A 17,469-nucleotide genomic window follows, 5' to 3' on the forward strand; every position below is an offset into this window, starting at 1 on the left:
AGAAGTCACAAGCAAGAGGACAGCAGGAACAAGAATGGCTAAGAATTCAAAGCAGGACATTAAATGAAGGACTTGCACATCAATTACATTTTCTGCACTGTCCAATGTGGGTCATACTCCAGTGCCAATCTTTGTAAAAGTCAACACTTCCATACAATATGTAACACTTACATATCGCAGCAACATACTGATAATACTCAACACCTAAATTGTGCTTACTCTTCAGCTATAAGGTCAGAATAATTACTTTAATTTGTATCTAAAAAGAAATCAGGCTTAAATTGAGAGCCATTAGCCACCTACCTTTCTTCCTCAGAATGCCTTCCCCCCTTATTCTCCAAATTAGAGGGTTCTGATTATCAATGATCCGTTAAAATTGGTTGTAAACCTTCATATATACCCAGTGATTACCTTCTGGAGACTCACAGATGAATCAAACCTATACCTGTTTATCTGTAGTTCTCTCTTTACAGCCTCCTAAAACACACCAGTTTACCCAGCAACTTTCTGCAGTAGACAGCAGGGAGTGGGATCTAAAATTACACATACTACAGAGCTAGAGCCCAAAGCTCGGTGAAATCTGATAACTGAGTTGAGGGAAGGGACATACCCCTGTGCACAACCTCAAAGAAAAAATATACAGAGCTGAGGCTAGGTGCTGGGGGGGTGGGGGGGGGGGGTGGGAGGCTGTCCTTTGGGAAGCTGAGCTATCGCTAATGCCTCGTACACATGCATCGATAGTTGGCCGTGAATTTTCGGCCAACGTACGATCGGCCGATTTTCGGCTTGTTAGTATGATGCTTTCGACAACCGACTCCGACTTTTCGGCCGATCAAAATCTGGTGTGCAGACTATAAAATTTTTGTTGGCCGTCAACAGAACGGCCGATTTTCCGTCAGTCAGTACAGATTTCGGCAGACAAAAATCTGATGAGCAAGACTGGGCATGCTCAGAGAAGAAAAAACACACGGAAAGTAAACCAGCACATGACATCACTTATGAAGTTAGTTTTTGTTAGGCCGAGAAAATTCGTGTGCAGTCTAGAGCACATTTCAACCAACACAACACCACTGGACAAAAGACGGCCGATAATCGTTGCGTGTGTACGAGGCATTAGTCTTTTCAGTGCAGACAGCAGAGGGATCAAAGATCAGAAAAGAAACACACTCCCATGCTTTGAATTCAGGAGAGTACACGCTATAGAGGGATATGCTTTGCTCATTTTTCATGTCTGAGCTTTCCAACCACTTTAAGCATCTCTTGTCATTCTGTTACATATGAACTTGAACTTCATTCTAAAAAATAAAGCTATATGGGGGAAAATTGTTCTTTAATATATAAATCTCCAGCTTATAAGTGCCAAGAAAGCTGAAACTTTGTTCACTTGCTGTAATATTTACATGCAAAATGTCATATTTACCTCATTACAAAAAAATGAGCATAAAATATACTGAAAACACTACACATTCAAATCCAATCAGTTCACTCGGAAATTATAGGTCAGTTACAGGTATAGCTTTGTGGGCTAAGCGCCCACTGAATTACGCCTTTAGAAACTCCAACAGTAATAGGTCTCATGGCTCAGTTTCTGCCATGCTTGAAGTTTGGGTGAGCTGGACAGCTGTATGATGGCTGCAGTAGGTATGCAAAGTCCACAAGGGATGCAATAAACTATTAGGCATTTTAGGTCTGTAGCACCTACCGAAAACAGATATCAGTTTTGGAGAAAGAGAGGATTTACTTATTTTAAACAGCACGGTGACCCTGAGCACTTTTTCCTGCGTAAAATTAAATAGGCAGTTAAGCTGCATTACTGGTATGTATATAAAATATTTTAAAATGCTAGAAAGTCATCCAATCTTAACATGATAAATCTGTAATTGGAAGAACTTAATGGGTTATAGGTTTAAACAGGGAAATGCAGGGTGCTTAAGAGTGAAGCATAAAATACCCAGTGTTGTAACTGTGACAAAGCAGTGCAGATCAGCTGGGCAGAACACTGAGAAATGAATTGATAGCTGTATTCAGTCCATGTCCAATGCTGCCAGCAACATTTATATTTATAGAGTATAAAACAAAAGCCTTGCTTTGGATCCAGGTTTATTAGAGCCAATACAAATTTACAGGTCTGGCACTAATTATTAGCTTTGCTTGCCAGATGCCTGATTTTGGCTTCCACGTGAACGGAAATATACAGCTTGCCCATAAATTAATGGTGTTTTCCATCTTTATAAACACAATCTATTATACACAGTAAAAACTATTGTAAAAAACGTGACTGATCTTGAATGAGATGTCTGCGGGGTGCGGCTATTCCAGAAATGGACAACCCCTTTAATATATTAAACACACAAAGAAAACAAGCATGCTTTAAAATGCCAATGGCTTTCTACAAACGCTGCACAGATTGCTCACCCTGATCAAACTGTTTCTGAATATTATCTTGGTCAGTCTTGTAGCCGCTCACACGATACAGACCTTCTGTACCAAGTCCTGAAATTAAATGGGAGAAAGGTTACATTTCTGGCATCTCAAATAGAAAAGAATTGCAGAGCAATTCAACGAAGAAAAACAAGGTAGCAATAATAAGCGGATTAAAAAATTTTATCTGCGAGAATAATACAAATGGAAAAAGTAAAATTAGTATATAAACTACAAACTTGGATCAAACATTGATACAGTATGTTAGAAGGATGCACATGACATTGCTGGGCAGGTGGAGCACTTTAACCACTGGTTTTACCCCCTTCACGTTCAGGCCATTTTTTGAGATTCAGCACTGCGTTACTTTAAATTGCGTGGTCGTAGGACGCTGTACCCAAATACAAATTATGTCCTTTTTTCAGCACAAATATAGCTCTCTTTTGGTGGTATTTGATAACCTCTGCAATTTTTAGATTTTGCGCTATAAAAAAAAAAAAAAAAAAAAAAAAGCGATAATTTTGAAACAAATGCCATATTTTTTACTTTCTGCTATAAAACATTCCCAATAAAATTTTTTTTAAAAAATCAAATTTTTTTTTAATCAGTTTAGGCCAATATGCATTCCGATACATATTTTTGATAAAAAAAAAATCCCAAAAAGCATAATTGGTTTGCGCAAAAGTTATAGCCTTTACAAACTACGGGATAGATTTTTGGAATTTCTATTTATTTTTTTTGTTTTTTTTTTTAGTAATGGTGGCGATCTGCGTTTTTTTTAGCGGGGCTGCGACATTGCGGTGGACTGACATTTTGACACTTTTTGGGGACCAGTGACATTAATACAGTAATCAGTGCTAAATATTATGCACAGTTACTTTAAAAATGATACTGGCAGGGAAGGGGTTAATGTGTACCTAAATATGCTTACTGTGTGGGGGAATGGTTCTGTGACAGGCACAGAGAGATCGAAGTTTCAGCTTAGCTGAAACTCCTGATCTCTCCATGCCTGTCTGACAGAAGACTCACATGCTTTGTTTATATAAGCAGGGGGGTCTTCTGTCAGTTTATCTGACGATTGCGGGAGGCTGGCGGCAATCGCCACCGCTCCTTCCGCGGGCCGCCTCCAGCTGTGTACTATGTGATTTTGTGCAGCCGAGCCGCACTGCCACAGTAATACTACGGTGAGTGGTCAACAAGGGATTAAGGAGCACCAAAATGTACAGTATATGCCGTTTTCAAACCAACTAGCAGGATGAAAACAGTCATGGCCAAAAATAGTGACACCCACACATTTCTTTGAGCAAATGCACTACTTCACCTAGAAAATTGTTGCAACTGCAAATGTTTAGGCATTCTTAGGTTTCTTTTGTTTGTATTGGTAGGGGACAAAAAAAAAAAGTGTAGAAACAAAAAGCCAAATCTGACATATTCCACGCAAAACTCCAGAAATGGACTGGACAAAATTATTAGCGCCTTCTCAAAATTGGAAGAGATAGCATTCCAAGTTTGTTATGCTCCTGTAAATTGTAATTAAACTCACTTGTAGTAATTAGCAGGTGCTGACAACATAGAAAATCACACTGGCAACTAGTTAAAATGGTGAAAAAATGACTCAACCTTTCTGTTGTGTGTGTGCCACACAGAGCAAGAAGAAAAAAAAAAAAAGAGCAGCAAAGAATTGTCTGAGGATTGGGGAACAAAAATTGTGGAAAAACATGGTCCATCTCCAGAGATCTTAATGTTCCTGTATCCACTGTCTGCAATATTGCAAGAAGTTTAGAGCCCATGGCACTGTAGCTCTTCTCCCCAGACATGGAAAAATGCTAAAGATTGATAAAAAGAGTATGGCAAAAAAAAAAAAACCTTACCTGCGGAAGCCAAAATCCTTTTGGGAAAGTGTGCTGTGGACAGAGCAAACAAAAGTACATCTTTTTGGTAAAGCCACTCGTTCTACTGTTTTTAGAAAAAGAAATGAGGCCTTTAAAGAAAATAATACAGTCAAACATGGTGGCGGTTCACGGATGTTTTGGGGTTGCTTTGCTGCTTCAGGCACTGGATGTCTTGACCGTATGCATGGCATTATGAAATCTGAAGACTGCCAAAAAATTCTGCGGTGCAATGTAGGGCCCAGTGCGAAAGTTAGGTCCATGTCAGAGGTCATGGGTCTTACAGCAGGACAATTCCCCAAAGTACACATCAAAAAGCACCCAGAAATGGTTTAAGACAAAGCGCTGGAGAGTACTGAACTGGGCAGCAATGAGTCCAGGTCTAAATCCCATACAGCATTAGTGGAGAAATCTCAAAACAACAATTGGGAAAAGGAACCCTTCCAATCTGAGAGACCTGGAGCAGTTTGCAAAAGAGTGGTTTAAAAATTCCAGCAGAGGTGTGTAAAAAAAAACTCAAGGAAGCAAATGGTTATTTTTTTCCAAGGGGTGAGCTACCAAATATTAAATTAAGGGTGCCAATAGTTTTTTTCCAGTCCATTTTTGGAATGGGTCAGATTTGGCTTTTATTTTTTTGTGTCATATCAATATATATATATATATATATATATATATATATATATATATATATATATATATATATATATATATATATATATATAGCGAAGGCGCATAGGAACTGGCTTCAGTCTGAGTCACAGTGTTTCCTCCTGGCTGACAGCATCCACATTATAATGGAGTGGTGGTCTGTCCACAGTGGTTCCCACCCTATTCCTTGTGTGGTAAGTAGCTGTCACCCCCCTCTACCCCTGGAGGGTTTTGTGCTGGATCTGGGCTTCTCCCTGGGAAGGTCGGACCCCCAGGCTCCTCTCCTTCCCAGCCAGCCTTCCCCCTTTCTTGCTGGTCTAATGCAGGTGTTTCCCCCGACATCAAGGGCCAGGTCTCAGCCTTGGCGGTTTTCTTTCAACATCCGTTGGCCACACATTTCCTGGTGCATACATTTATCCAGGGAGTGAAACATTTGGTTCTTCCAGTGCAGTCTCTATTGCCGCCGTTGGACCTCAATTTGGTGTTGTCAGTTTTTCAGAAGCCTCCCTTTGCGAATATTTGAGAGGTTCCCCTGCTTACGTTATCCCAAAAGGTGGGCTTTTTGGTGGCTATCCTTTCTGCGCGCAGGGCGTCAGAGCTGGCGGCGCTGTCTTGTCATTCACTCTACCTGGTGGTTCACAAGGATAAGGTGGTTCTTCGTCCATGTCCGTCATTCCTTCCGAAGGTCATTTCTGATTTTCATTTGAATGAAGACATCGTGTTGCCTTTCCTGCGTTCCAGGCCTAAGCTTCCTAAGGCAGTTGCTTGGAATTCCCTGGATGTGGTTTGGGCACAGGTAAGGGTGTACCTGGCAGCTACAAAGTCCTTTAGAAAGTCACTCATTATTTGTCCTCACAGATGGAAGCCAGCAAAGGGCTGGCTGCTTGTGCTGTGACCATTTCCAGATGGATCAGACCAGTGTTTCTCAACTCTGGTCCTCAGTGCACACTAATAGGCCAGGTTTGCAAGAAAACTGAAATACATCACAAGTGATATAATTTGCTACTCCGTGATTGCAGTATTCTAGTCTGCATCTCCCAAAGGTAATAATTAAAATATGGCCTGTTGGTGTGCCCTGAGGACAGGAGTTGAGAAACACTGGATCAGACAGACTGTGGTTCAGGCTTATTCCATTAAGGGTCAGGTTCCTCCTTTCCCTGTTAAGGCGTACTCTACTTGGGCACGTAGTGCCTCCTGGGCCTTCCGTCATCAGGCGTCAGTGCTGCAGGTTTGCAAGGTGGCTACCTGGTTGTCTGTGCACACGTTCAAAAGTTTTATAAGGTGGATATGTTGGTATCTGCTTCCTTCGGCCGCAAGGTTTTGCAGGCTGCTGTTTAGAGGACTTGTCCTCTGAGGGTGTTTTATATTTTTTTTCCAGTGAGCTCCAGTTGTTGATAGTTGAGCTCCATTTTTCCTGGTTGGCTATGTTTAGCCTTGGGGAAGGTTTTTTTTTGTTACTGTTCACGCCCCCCAAGTTTGACACTACTTTGGGACATTCCATATAATCATGAAGATGAGGAGCTGTGTCCGTCAATGAACGAAAAAATGGGATTTTTGACTTAGTGTAAAATCTATTTTGCTGATGTTCATTGAGGGACGCAGCACCAACCCCTCTATGGAGTTGGGTTTTTTCTCTTCTCACACTACTTGTAACAAAACTGAACACCTATAGCAGAGAGTGAGAGTATACCCCTTGGGACTGCCCCATAGGTGTAGTCAAGTTTTTGTCTGCCTAGTGTCCTACTCCTGTAAGGGGCAGTATAACCATATAGTCATGAAGATGAGGGGCTGTGTCCGTCAATGAACATCAGAGAAACAGATTTTACGGTAAGTCAAAAATCCCATTTTTAACTTGTAAACTAGTGTCAGAAAGTTATAAGTAGTTGTAAATACAACGTAAACTCCCAACAATTTGAAACACTGCACAGTTCACTGTGAATTTTTACATGTACTATAAACATTTCTGAAATGTTACAGGCAGGTATATTTTGAAAATGTCTTCATTACTGGAGGGACAAAAAATTAAACTCTTATTTAGAAAATTGTATGTTTAAAGCAAGCCAAAAAAGCAAACAAAATAGGTCAGAACTGGATGCAACTGCAATCTGAAAGAGCTATGCATGTTGATTGCTATCAAGCTAAATGCATTACGGTTTTGACTTGAGAAGTGTTCCTGCCTAACGCAATGTATAAGGAGGAATCAATGTGCAAAAAAGTTTGCAAAGTAGTATAACAGTGTGTACACACACAACCTGTACATTTATATTAAACTATTCATATTTACCCTACTGAACAAAATGTTATTTTTGTACAAACCACAAAATGTATTTCATAGAGTATATTAAAGTAACACATGAATTCAGAGATTGCAATTTTTAATGCAGTCTACAGAAGGATTTGGACACTAGCAAACAACCCAATGTAACCCCCTCCTACTCACAGGATGGTTCAGTTTTGTGGAAAAGCAGCACCACAGACATCACAGAGGGGTGGGACCTGTCTCTATCAAACTCCAAGAAATGAAAAATTCTATCTCCCTCATTTACTGAAAGACCCAAAATTCAGACTGTTGGGCATCCAAAAAAAAAAAAAAAAACCTTAACGTACCCAGAGAAAAAAAAAAAAAGTTAATTGAGAGGCACAGCTTTATATCTACGTTAAAGGTTGTTAAGATAATCATCATTAGGGCTGGTTTACGCCCTGTACAAAGACCTGCGTTTTTCTGCACCTCTGCAAGGTCACAAAGAAAACCATTGTTTATCATTCGTTAACAGATACAGCTTCATATCTTCTTAGCCATTGGTTATGCTCCTCCCATCAAGAATAGGACACTAGGCAGGAAAAAGCTTTCACCACTCCAATGGGACTGTCCCTGCAGGCATAGCCCCACACACACTGCTAAAGCCCTTATTCTCGTTGCAAGCAGTGTTTCGAAGACAACAACCCCATTCCAGTCATAATTAGGAGGGGCAGGTGCTGCCTCTGTCAATTAACTTCAGAGAAAAAGATTTTACAGTAAGTCAAATATCCAGTTCTCTATCGTTCATTGACAGACAGCTTCATATCTTCTTAGCCATTGGGACGTCCCAAAGCAGTATTTTCATGAGGGGTGGGAAAAACACCACAAAGAAGATGGCAATTCCCCAAAGGCTAAATGTAGCCAACCAGGTAACAAGGAGCTCAACCAGGAACAACTGGAGCTCACCTAGAAAAAACAAACATACACCCTTAAAGATACAATTCTCTTTTAAACAGCAGCCTACAAAACCTTGTGGCCAAGAGAGGCACCTGAGGATGCAAACACATCTACCTTGTAGAATTTTGTAAACGTGGGCACTGACGACCAAGGTGCCACCTTGCAAGCTTGCATCACTGATGCCTGATGGCGAAAAGCCCAAGAGGCACTCAGCGCTCTAGTAGAATGCAAATTCACCGGGAAAGGAGGAACCTGACCCATCAGTGAACAAGCCTGAACCACCGTCTGCCTGATCCATCTGGATATGGTCGCAGCAGGCACAGCCAATCCTTTTCAATGTCCTTAGGTAAGGACAAAGTCTGATTTCCTGAAAGATTCAGTAGCCGCCAGCTAAACTCTAATTGCCCGAACCACATCCAAAGAATGCAAAGCAATTTCCTTGGGATGCTTGAGCTTAGGACAGAGTCAGAAAGCAGCACAATACCTTCATTCAAATGGAAATCAGAAACCACTAAAGGAAGAAACGACTAATTAGGTCAAAGTACCACTTTATCTCTGTGGACCACCAGATAAGGTGAACGGCAAGACAATGCCGCCAGTTCAGACACCCTGCGGGCAGAGGTGATAGCCACCAAAAAGGCAATGATAATGTAAGCAGGGGAATCTCACTAATGTTCTCAAAAGGAGGTTTTTGAAGAACTGATAACACCAAATTCATATCCCACTGTGGTAACGGGGGATTGTCGGAGGTGCCATATGACGCACCCCCTGAATAAAAGTGCGACTCAGGGCACGCATAGCTAAAGGACGTTAGAAAAACACAGCCAAAGCTGACACTTGGCCTTTGATAGTGCCCAAAGTCAAGCGCTGTTCAACCGCTTTATGAAGAAAAGTCAAAACCCTAGGTACCAACGTATGATGGTAGATCTTCCTGGAAGTAGACTTCCTGGCCTTCAACAGCGTAGGAATCACAAAGTCAGAAAGACCTCTATCCTTCAATACCTGGCTTTCAACAGCCACGCCGTTACCAGGTCTGCATAGCAAGAACGGTGAAGCCAGTCTGGGGCCACTAGAATGACTGGAATTCCCTTCCACCTCTATCCTGCGCAGCAGCTTCGGCAGAAGTTCCATTGGAGGGAACACATAGTTCAGCCGATACGGACCACAAGGAGCCACCAGTGAGTCTGTGGCGTCGGCCATAGGATCCCTTGACCTGGCCACAAACCTCTGAACCCTCTTGTTGAGTCGAGATGCAAACAGGTCGACATCGGGTGTCCCCCACCAGACACACAGGTGGTGAAACCCCTCCGGGTGCAGAGACCACTCCCCCTGATCCAACACCTGACGACTCAGGTCATCCACCTGCCAGTTCTCCACCCCGGGGATGTGCACAGCAGAAAGAGCTGGGACAAACTTCTCCGCCTAATCCAGAATCTCAGCCACCTCCCCGGCCGTCAGGCACTCCCTTAATGATTGATGTATGCCACGGCCGTGACATTGTACGATTTAATCTGGACCGGGCAACCTTGCAGACGAGCCATCCAGTGACTCAGGCAAAACTATCGCTCTGAGCTCCAAAATATTTATCGTCAGCTTGGACTCTTCCACCGTCCTGGGCCCCTGGGCGCAGAGTCTCCCCAGCCTGACAGGCTGGCATCTGTGGTAACCACCGTATCAAAGTATCCAAAGATTTGGGATCCTTGTTCCATTTTACAAGAATCTCCTTTTGTAAGGGTCTCGTGTGGAACGGAGCCGCCTCGAAGGTCGATACCATCAGGCCCAAGGCCCACATGCAAGTCTGCAGAGAGAACAGATTGTTTGCTAACAACCAGATCACCCCCTGCAATTTTTGCAACTTGTCCAGGGGAAGAAAGACCCTCGCCAAAGTGGAGTCCAGAGTCAGGCCCAGATAATCCAGTCTCAATGAAGGTATCTGGGCATATTTTTTTAACAACCCAACAGGGCTGGGTGAGAGTCCATCCTCAATAGAAGATTCTCCAGGTACCCCAGTAGCGAAATCCCCCATTGGCGCAGTAATGCCAACACCGGAGCCAGCACCTTGGTGAAGGACCCTGGGGGCAGGGGCGAGACCAAAGGGTAACGCTGCAAATTGATAATGCTGCTCTCCTATAGCGAAGTGGAGAAAACGCTGGTGTTCAGCATAGGTAGGGATGTTTAGATATGCGTCCTTGAAATCTATGGAGGCCAAAAAGTATCCCTGGTGTAGGGGCGCCACTACCGTGCAAATGGACTCCATTCGAAACCTCTGTACCCACACAAAGGGATTCAAAGTCCTGAGGTCCAGGATTGGACACACTTTGCTTTACTTCCTGGGCACAGTAAAGGTTTGAATAAAACCCTTGAAAACGTTCCTGAGAGGGAACCGGCACCATCACCCTTTGTGACAACAGATCTTGTACCACCTCTCGGAGATCCCTTAACCGATCTGGAGATAGGTGTAGATTAAATGGGTGTAGAATAACCTGTCCGACGGTCCAGATCCGAATCCGATCTTGTACGCCGATCGGATCCGTTCGTGAACCCATTTGTCCTGAAACAAGGAAGTCCATGGTTCCGGAAAGAAGCAAAGACATCCCCCCACCCCAGAATCGGGTAAGGGCGCCCCTTTATGCAGAAGATTTGTCTGCAGATCCGGATTGGCCTGTATTCTGTTTGCCTGACCACATCTTCTTGGAACTCCCAGAAGACCTGAATGGCTTTCCTTTTTCTTGCAACCCGGAGGTATGAAAAAGCCGCCTATGAGCAGTAAAAGAAGGCCCCCCATCTAGCATGTGGTGCCTTGCCTTTAGAGGATTGAGGGAGAAGAGTACTCTTCCCACCCCTAAGGCCTTTGATCAACTCATCCAGGGAGGATCCAAACAATCTCTCCCCCAAAAAGGGAAGGTCAGAAAGAGCCTTTTTGGAAGCCTGGTTTGCAGACCAGCTTTTTAGCCGCACCATGAGTAATAGAAATCCCTACCATGGACACTCTGGCTACCAGTGGAGCTGCATCCAGCGATGCATCGCATATATACAGAAGGGCTTAAGCCATTTGATCCAAGAGCTAAATCAACCCCGAGTAAAGCGGTTCCATTTCCAAGACACCTTTTAGCAACTTCACCCATTCAGTGATGGTCTGCGACACCAGGGTAGTCACAAAAATTGGTTTCAATATGGAGCCCACTATCACATGTAAACAGCAGGCCAGAGACTCAATCCCGTCTATCAACAGGGTCCGTAAAGGCTGGGGATTCTTCCACCGGGACCACAGCTGTGTGGAAACTGGATGATCGGTGGCACGGTCCAACGAGTGGAAACCTTATCCCCGAAGGGATAACTGCATTTAAAACGCTTGGGCACCACTAACATGTGCTTAATGCACTCCCACTGCTCATTGACAATATTGTCAAAAAGTTCGGGACAGGGGAACACTTTGCCCGATTTCTGGGCTTTGCGGGTGCCAAGACACCTGCGTTCCTGACACTGTAGACTGATCCGTCATTTTTAAAGTTTTACGCTGAAACTATAAGTGCTTACACCAACATGCTTTCCTGCACAACGGCTGACGAGGACAGGTCCTCTTCGCCATCAGAATGCGATGACACAGAGCCACCAGGGTGGGGTGCGTCTGCGGCGGCCACATCGGTCTCTGAATCTGAACATACAACAGAGGGGGGGGGGGGGGGCGTAGACAAAGGTGCTTACAGCTAGTGTTACTTTGTAGGTGAAATTTTGTCCTGGGACTCCATGTTCACTAAATTTAAAAAGATGTAGTGTCACTTTAAAAAAGTCACAAAAATGCGATTGCACCGCTGCTACAGCGGTACTGCAACTTCCAGCCTAACACAGTCTGTTGGCAGTGTGTGTGTGTGAGGAAACCCACAGGAGACCCCCAAAAAACATTACAAAACCGATCAGGAGGCTTCCAGGAACGATTTGCACAGCAGAGAGAAACAATCTGACACAGGAAGTGAAAGCACCTGGGTCATGCCTAGAGTGTCTAAAGCCTTGCCTATGCTGTCCAGCACCATGGGCCACAAGAAAATGGCCGCCCCATGCATTCCTATGGGGAAGATTTAGAAAATGGCTGCCCATACATTACCACGAGGGAGTGATATTAATGCAGGGCAAGTCTACAGAAAAATGTCGGCCCCCATGGCGCGCCATGTGGTCTCAAGGACCCCCGTGGGGGTCACTGAAAAAAAGTATCGGATTGTCCCCAGGAGGGGACCCCACCAGAAAAAAACGCCCTCCCCCCCGCAGAGCCGCCTCAGCGGCCGCAATATATCTGTCCCCCCAAAGGTAGGAACCTTTAGTGGGGGGGGGGGGGAATAGCTGAAGGGAAGGTCCGACTATTCCATGGAGGGGGCCCACATCAACCCTGAGACTGCTAAGGAAATGGGGGGACTCTTACTTACCATACCACGAATCTGGTGAGCAGCACTCTGAGCAGACTACCTCCCACCTGGAATGGGGGCGCTGCCAGCCAAGGGTACGAGATGGTCCCTTGACAGGCTTGTCTCCGGCCATCAGGGGTTCTGACGTGGCGAGGCCTAGTGCTTGACTATAACCTGCGCAAGTTCGCTGGCCAGGCTGGGAGACCTTAAGGATCTAGAGTGTCTAGTCTGAAACCCAGCCAGTTGTTGCTTGTAGTTCTCCAGGAACTCTACCTAAAGAATAAAGTACAAAAAAAGGTTCCCAAAAAATAAACAGCTAAGACCGAAGTCCCAGCAGGGAACAAGGTCCTACTCCTAAACTAGGCAGAAAAACTGAGGGCTGTAGCAGAGTGTGTGGGGTTATGCCCCGGAGGGACAGCTCCATAGGCGTGGTGAAAGCTTTTTCCTGCCTAGTGTCCTATTCCTGATGGGAGGAGCATAACCAATGGCTAAGAAGATATGAAGCTGTATCTGTCAACAAATCAAACAAATCGTTTTCTTTGTGACCTTGCAGAGGCCTCTTCTGGTGCAGGTCTTTGTACAGGGCGTAAACAAGCCCTAATGATGCTTATCGTAACAACCTTTAACATAAAGCAGGAATAAAATATTTGATAAGGAAACATGTAGCCATTCTGGTTGAACATTATTTTCTGCAACTGCAGTCAGCTCTTGGTTGATATAAATCATCATATAGTTATTTCCTGTCTCAGAGCAGATGTCACAGGGAGAATTTTACTTCTTCTAGATGAAGCAGTGCTGATCCACTGGGGATCACTTCCAGCACTTCCTTTTTATTGCAGATGGCCAGCTAAGTGAACACAGATTTCAAAGCTCCAAAAAACAAGATTTGGGCTAGTTTAGGGTAATCCAGCAAACAAATCATCATGCCGCCAACACAGCCATCACAAACACCTGCCAAAGTGTCAGCTTTAGCTCAACAGACTTTTTTGCCAAGTGTCTTTGAGCAAAAACAAACGTGATTAGACATCTGTATGCTATACCCATTGCAAAGACTTCAGTGAATATTGCTAGAACATATTCCACAAGTATTACTACTTTAGATTTTCACAAGAGTACTGCTTAAGTAAATGCAACTATTTGTCTGTTAATATTAAACCTGGGAGACTTTTAGCAATACAGATCCATTACTAAGGAACGCAGATCCTGCCTGGCAGCACAGGAATTCATTTTTCATGGTCTATTTTCAGAAAATACTCATGATATATTTGTAATTCTGAAGCAAAAAAAAAAAAAAAAACCAACATGCTCCCAGGAGACAATTCACAAGTCAAACACACTATATGCAAATACATGATCCAAATGCTAAAAGATTCCTCACTATGTGCTCCTATATATACACAGATGCATCTCCTAAAATTAGAATATCAAAAAGTGAACTTCATTAATTCAAATTCAAAAAGTGAAACTCATTTTATATAGATGTGTTACACAGAGTGAGATATTTCAAGCATTTCCTTCTTTTAATTTAAGGATTATGGCTTACAGCTAGTGAAAACCAAAAATTCAGTATCTCAGAAAATCAGATTACTACATAACACCAATTAAAAATAATAAAGGATTTTTAATACAGAAATGTTGGCTTACTGAAAAGTATGTCTATGTACAGTATAGTAAGCACTCAATACTTGGTCGGAGCTGCTTTTCCATGAATTACTGCATCAATGAAGCGTGGCATGGAGTTGATCAGCTTGTGGCACTGCTGAGGCGTTCTGGAAGCCCAGATTGCTTTGGTAGCGGCTTTCAGCTCCTCTGCATTGTTGGGTCTGGTGTATCATCTTCTTCTTGACAATACCCCACAGATTCTCTATGGGGTTTAGATCAGACGAGTTTGCGAGCTAATCAAGCACAGTGATATCCTGATTAAACCAGGTATTGGTACTTTTGGCAGTGTGGGTAGGAGCCAAGTCCTGCTGAAAAAAAGAAATCAGTATCTTCATAAAGCTGGCCAGCAGAATTTCCTAGTAGAGGGGTGCGCTGACTTTGGACTTGATAAAACACAGTGGACCAACACCAACAGATGACAGGGCTCCCCAAACCCCCCCCCCCCCAAAATCATCACTGACTGTGGCAAAGTCTTTTTGCATTTCATTTGGAAATCAAGTTCCCAGAGTCTGGAGGAAGAGTGGAGAGGCACAGAATCCAAGTTCCATGAGGTCCAATGTGAAGTTTCCACAGTCCGTAATGATTTGGGGAGCCATGTCATCTACTGGTGTTGGTCCACTGTGTTTTATCAAGTCCAAAGTCAGCTCAGCCATCTACCAGGATATTGTAGAGCATCTCATGCTTCCCTCTTCTGATCACTTTATGGAGATGCTGATTTAATTTCCCAGCAGGACTTGGCACCTGCCAACACTGTGAAAACTATCAATATCTGATTTCATGATCATGGTATCGCTGTCCTTGATTGTCCAGCAAACTCACCTGACTTATACGCCATAGAGAATCTGAGGGGTATTGTCAAGAGGAAGATGAGACACCAACCCCAACAATGCAGACAAGCTGAAGGCCGCCATCAAACAAACCTGGGCTTCCATACCACCTCAGCAGTGCCACAGGCTGATCGCCTCCATGCCACGCAGCGTTTATGCAGTAATTCATGCAAAAAGAGCCCTGACCAAATATTGAGCGCATACTATTACTGTACATGGACATACTTTTCAGGAGCCTACATTTCTGTAGGGTCTCTGGTCGCCTGACAAGTAGCGCTCCATGCTGTGCAATGGAACCGTTCTAATCAGAGTGACTCAAGTCGAGCTGCATTGATTAAGATGAATATTCTCCCGAGAATGTTATATATCCTTCAGGCCGTTCCTATCACAATTCCTGCGTCCTTTTTCAGAAATTTCCGTTCATTGTGTATACGGTTCCTATGGAACAATAAAAGACCAAGGATCAGCTTTGACCAACTGATAAGACCTAAGCAGAAAGGTGGCATCGGAATTCCCGACCTACAGAACTATTATTGGGCCTGTCACCTATCCAGAATTGTGGACTGGTCGGTGCATGCCACCCTCAAGGATTGGGTTCCCCTTGAGGGAGCATTTTCCCACCTTCCTTTAGAAAATACTCCTTGGATTAAGCCAGGTCACATACCGCCGTTACTCAAGAAACACCCACTCATTGGCCCAACACTCCAAGTCTTCAAGAAAGTCTCCAAGAAATTTGGCCTTCTAACCCAGGTCCCCTTACGCCAATTAATAACAATCCAGCCTTTCCCCCAGGAATAGACTTATCCCTCATTAAAAATAACTGCCCATTTAAACACTTGCTAAACACATTTTCTCAGGAGGCATTTTCTGAGATTTTGCCTAGGTTTCCACTCAGTTGTCAAAAAGCTCTTTCCCTACCTTGCTATACCATCAAATAAGACATTTCCTCACAACTTCCGACCACTCCACTTCATTGTCACGACAACCCACTCCATTTGAAACCCTTTGCTCTCAATCCACTCCCCTAAGACATGTCTCTGATGCACAATATGCTCTTCATAAACACTTCCTCGAAAGAAGGGAGGGCGTGTCTCGCATGGGAGAAGGATTTAAGTATGGATTTATCAGAATCCAACTGGGAACGCATTTTCAGCATTGCACATAAGGGATCCATTAACATCTTGACACAAGAAAACAACTTCAAAACACTGTCCCTATGGTATAGAACACCAACTTTACTACATAAATTCAATTCTAAGAACTCAGATAAATGTTGGAGATGTTACAGGGAGGAAGCAGGTACCCTTTTGCATATTTGGTGGTCCTGTCCACATATCCAAAAATTTTGAGCACAAGTGCATCAAATAACGACCAAAGTCTCCACAATGGCTCTAGATTATACCCCAGCGCAACTGTTACACCATTCTGACACCCAATATCTACATACTGCAATATGCTTCCCCTACACATGATCAATGCTGCCAAGTTGTGTATTCCCATTCACTGGGGTTCACAACACATTCCTTCAATGAATGAATGGTTTAAAAAAATCAACAAGATTGCAGAAATGGAGGAACTCCTAAATATTGGCAAAGATACACCAACAAAATTCTACCAGACTTGGGCATGTTGGTTGCACTTCCGAACCACAAACCAATACACAGAACTTAAAGACGGGATTATCTTACAACAAACATAACACATTTTACAATAAATCCGCATATAGTTTAGGGGTAGTATACTTTTTCCTTCGTGAAATCCAAACTCTATCTTTACAGGGAGATATCCCCCCCCCCCCCCTACACCAGGGATGTGTGGGGCTATCTCTCCTCAAACAAATTGGCTATACAGTTTTAAACATCTTTGATTCAAACTGTCACATATAGAGCTATGTCATATCTCAAATGGTCTAAATTGATCCGGTATTTCTTCTTGCCTTTCTTCCCCCCCCCCTCCCCCAACATTTGTATTAAGTTCTATAAACCTATGCTAATTTTATGTACCAAGAAGTGTGTTATGTATTCGTGTTATGTATTCGATGTATGTTGATTATCGCTGTATTGTTGTTCATTTAATTAGAATAAAATAAAACTTTTATTGGAAAAAAAAATCTAACAGGTAACTTGGGCTGTCCCATAGCAAGTACAAGTTACAGTAGAAAACATACAAATCTAGAGAATATCCTAAACACATACAGATTTAACAAAGCACATGCAACATGTCTGTTATGCAGAGGTTTTTGTGTTTTTTTACATTTTCCATTTCTGCTAGTTATTAGTAACTACAATATAAACCGGGGAAAAAAATCCAAAACTTCACATGCCCCTTAAACAAATCTCTTAGAAGAGCCATGTAATTCAGATCAGCGAGAAAAAGCCTAACTGTTGTTTGCACTTATCTGCCTCCCAGCAACACACAGAAGTTATTTC

General features: G+C 43.3%; 1 protein-coding gene across 1 annotated transcript in view; it reads right to left on the reverse strand.

Moving 5' to 3' along the window:
- ARHGAP5 (Rho GTPase activating protein 5) overlaps nucleotides 1-17,469 on the reverse strand; it is a 143,641-nt gene that overhangs the window by 28,327 nt on the left and 97,845 nt on the right. The window contains exon 4 of the mRNA XM_082275189.1: nucleotides 2,416-2,493. Within this exon, the coding sequence (XP_082131315.1) occupies nucleotides 2,416-2,493 (78 nt within the window). The remainder of the gene's footprint in view (nucleotides 1-2,415; nucleotides 2,494-17,469) is intronic.

Source organism: Pelophylax lessonae (assembly GCF_965119305.1).
Source record: "Pelophylax lessonae genome assembly, chromosome: 13".
Taxonomy (NCBI): Eukaryota; Metazoa; Chordata; class Amphibia; order Anura; family Ranidae; genus Pelophylax; species Pelophylax lessonae.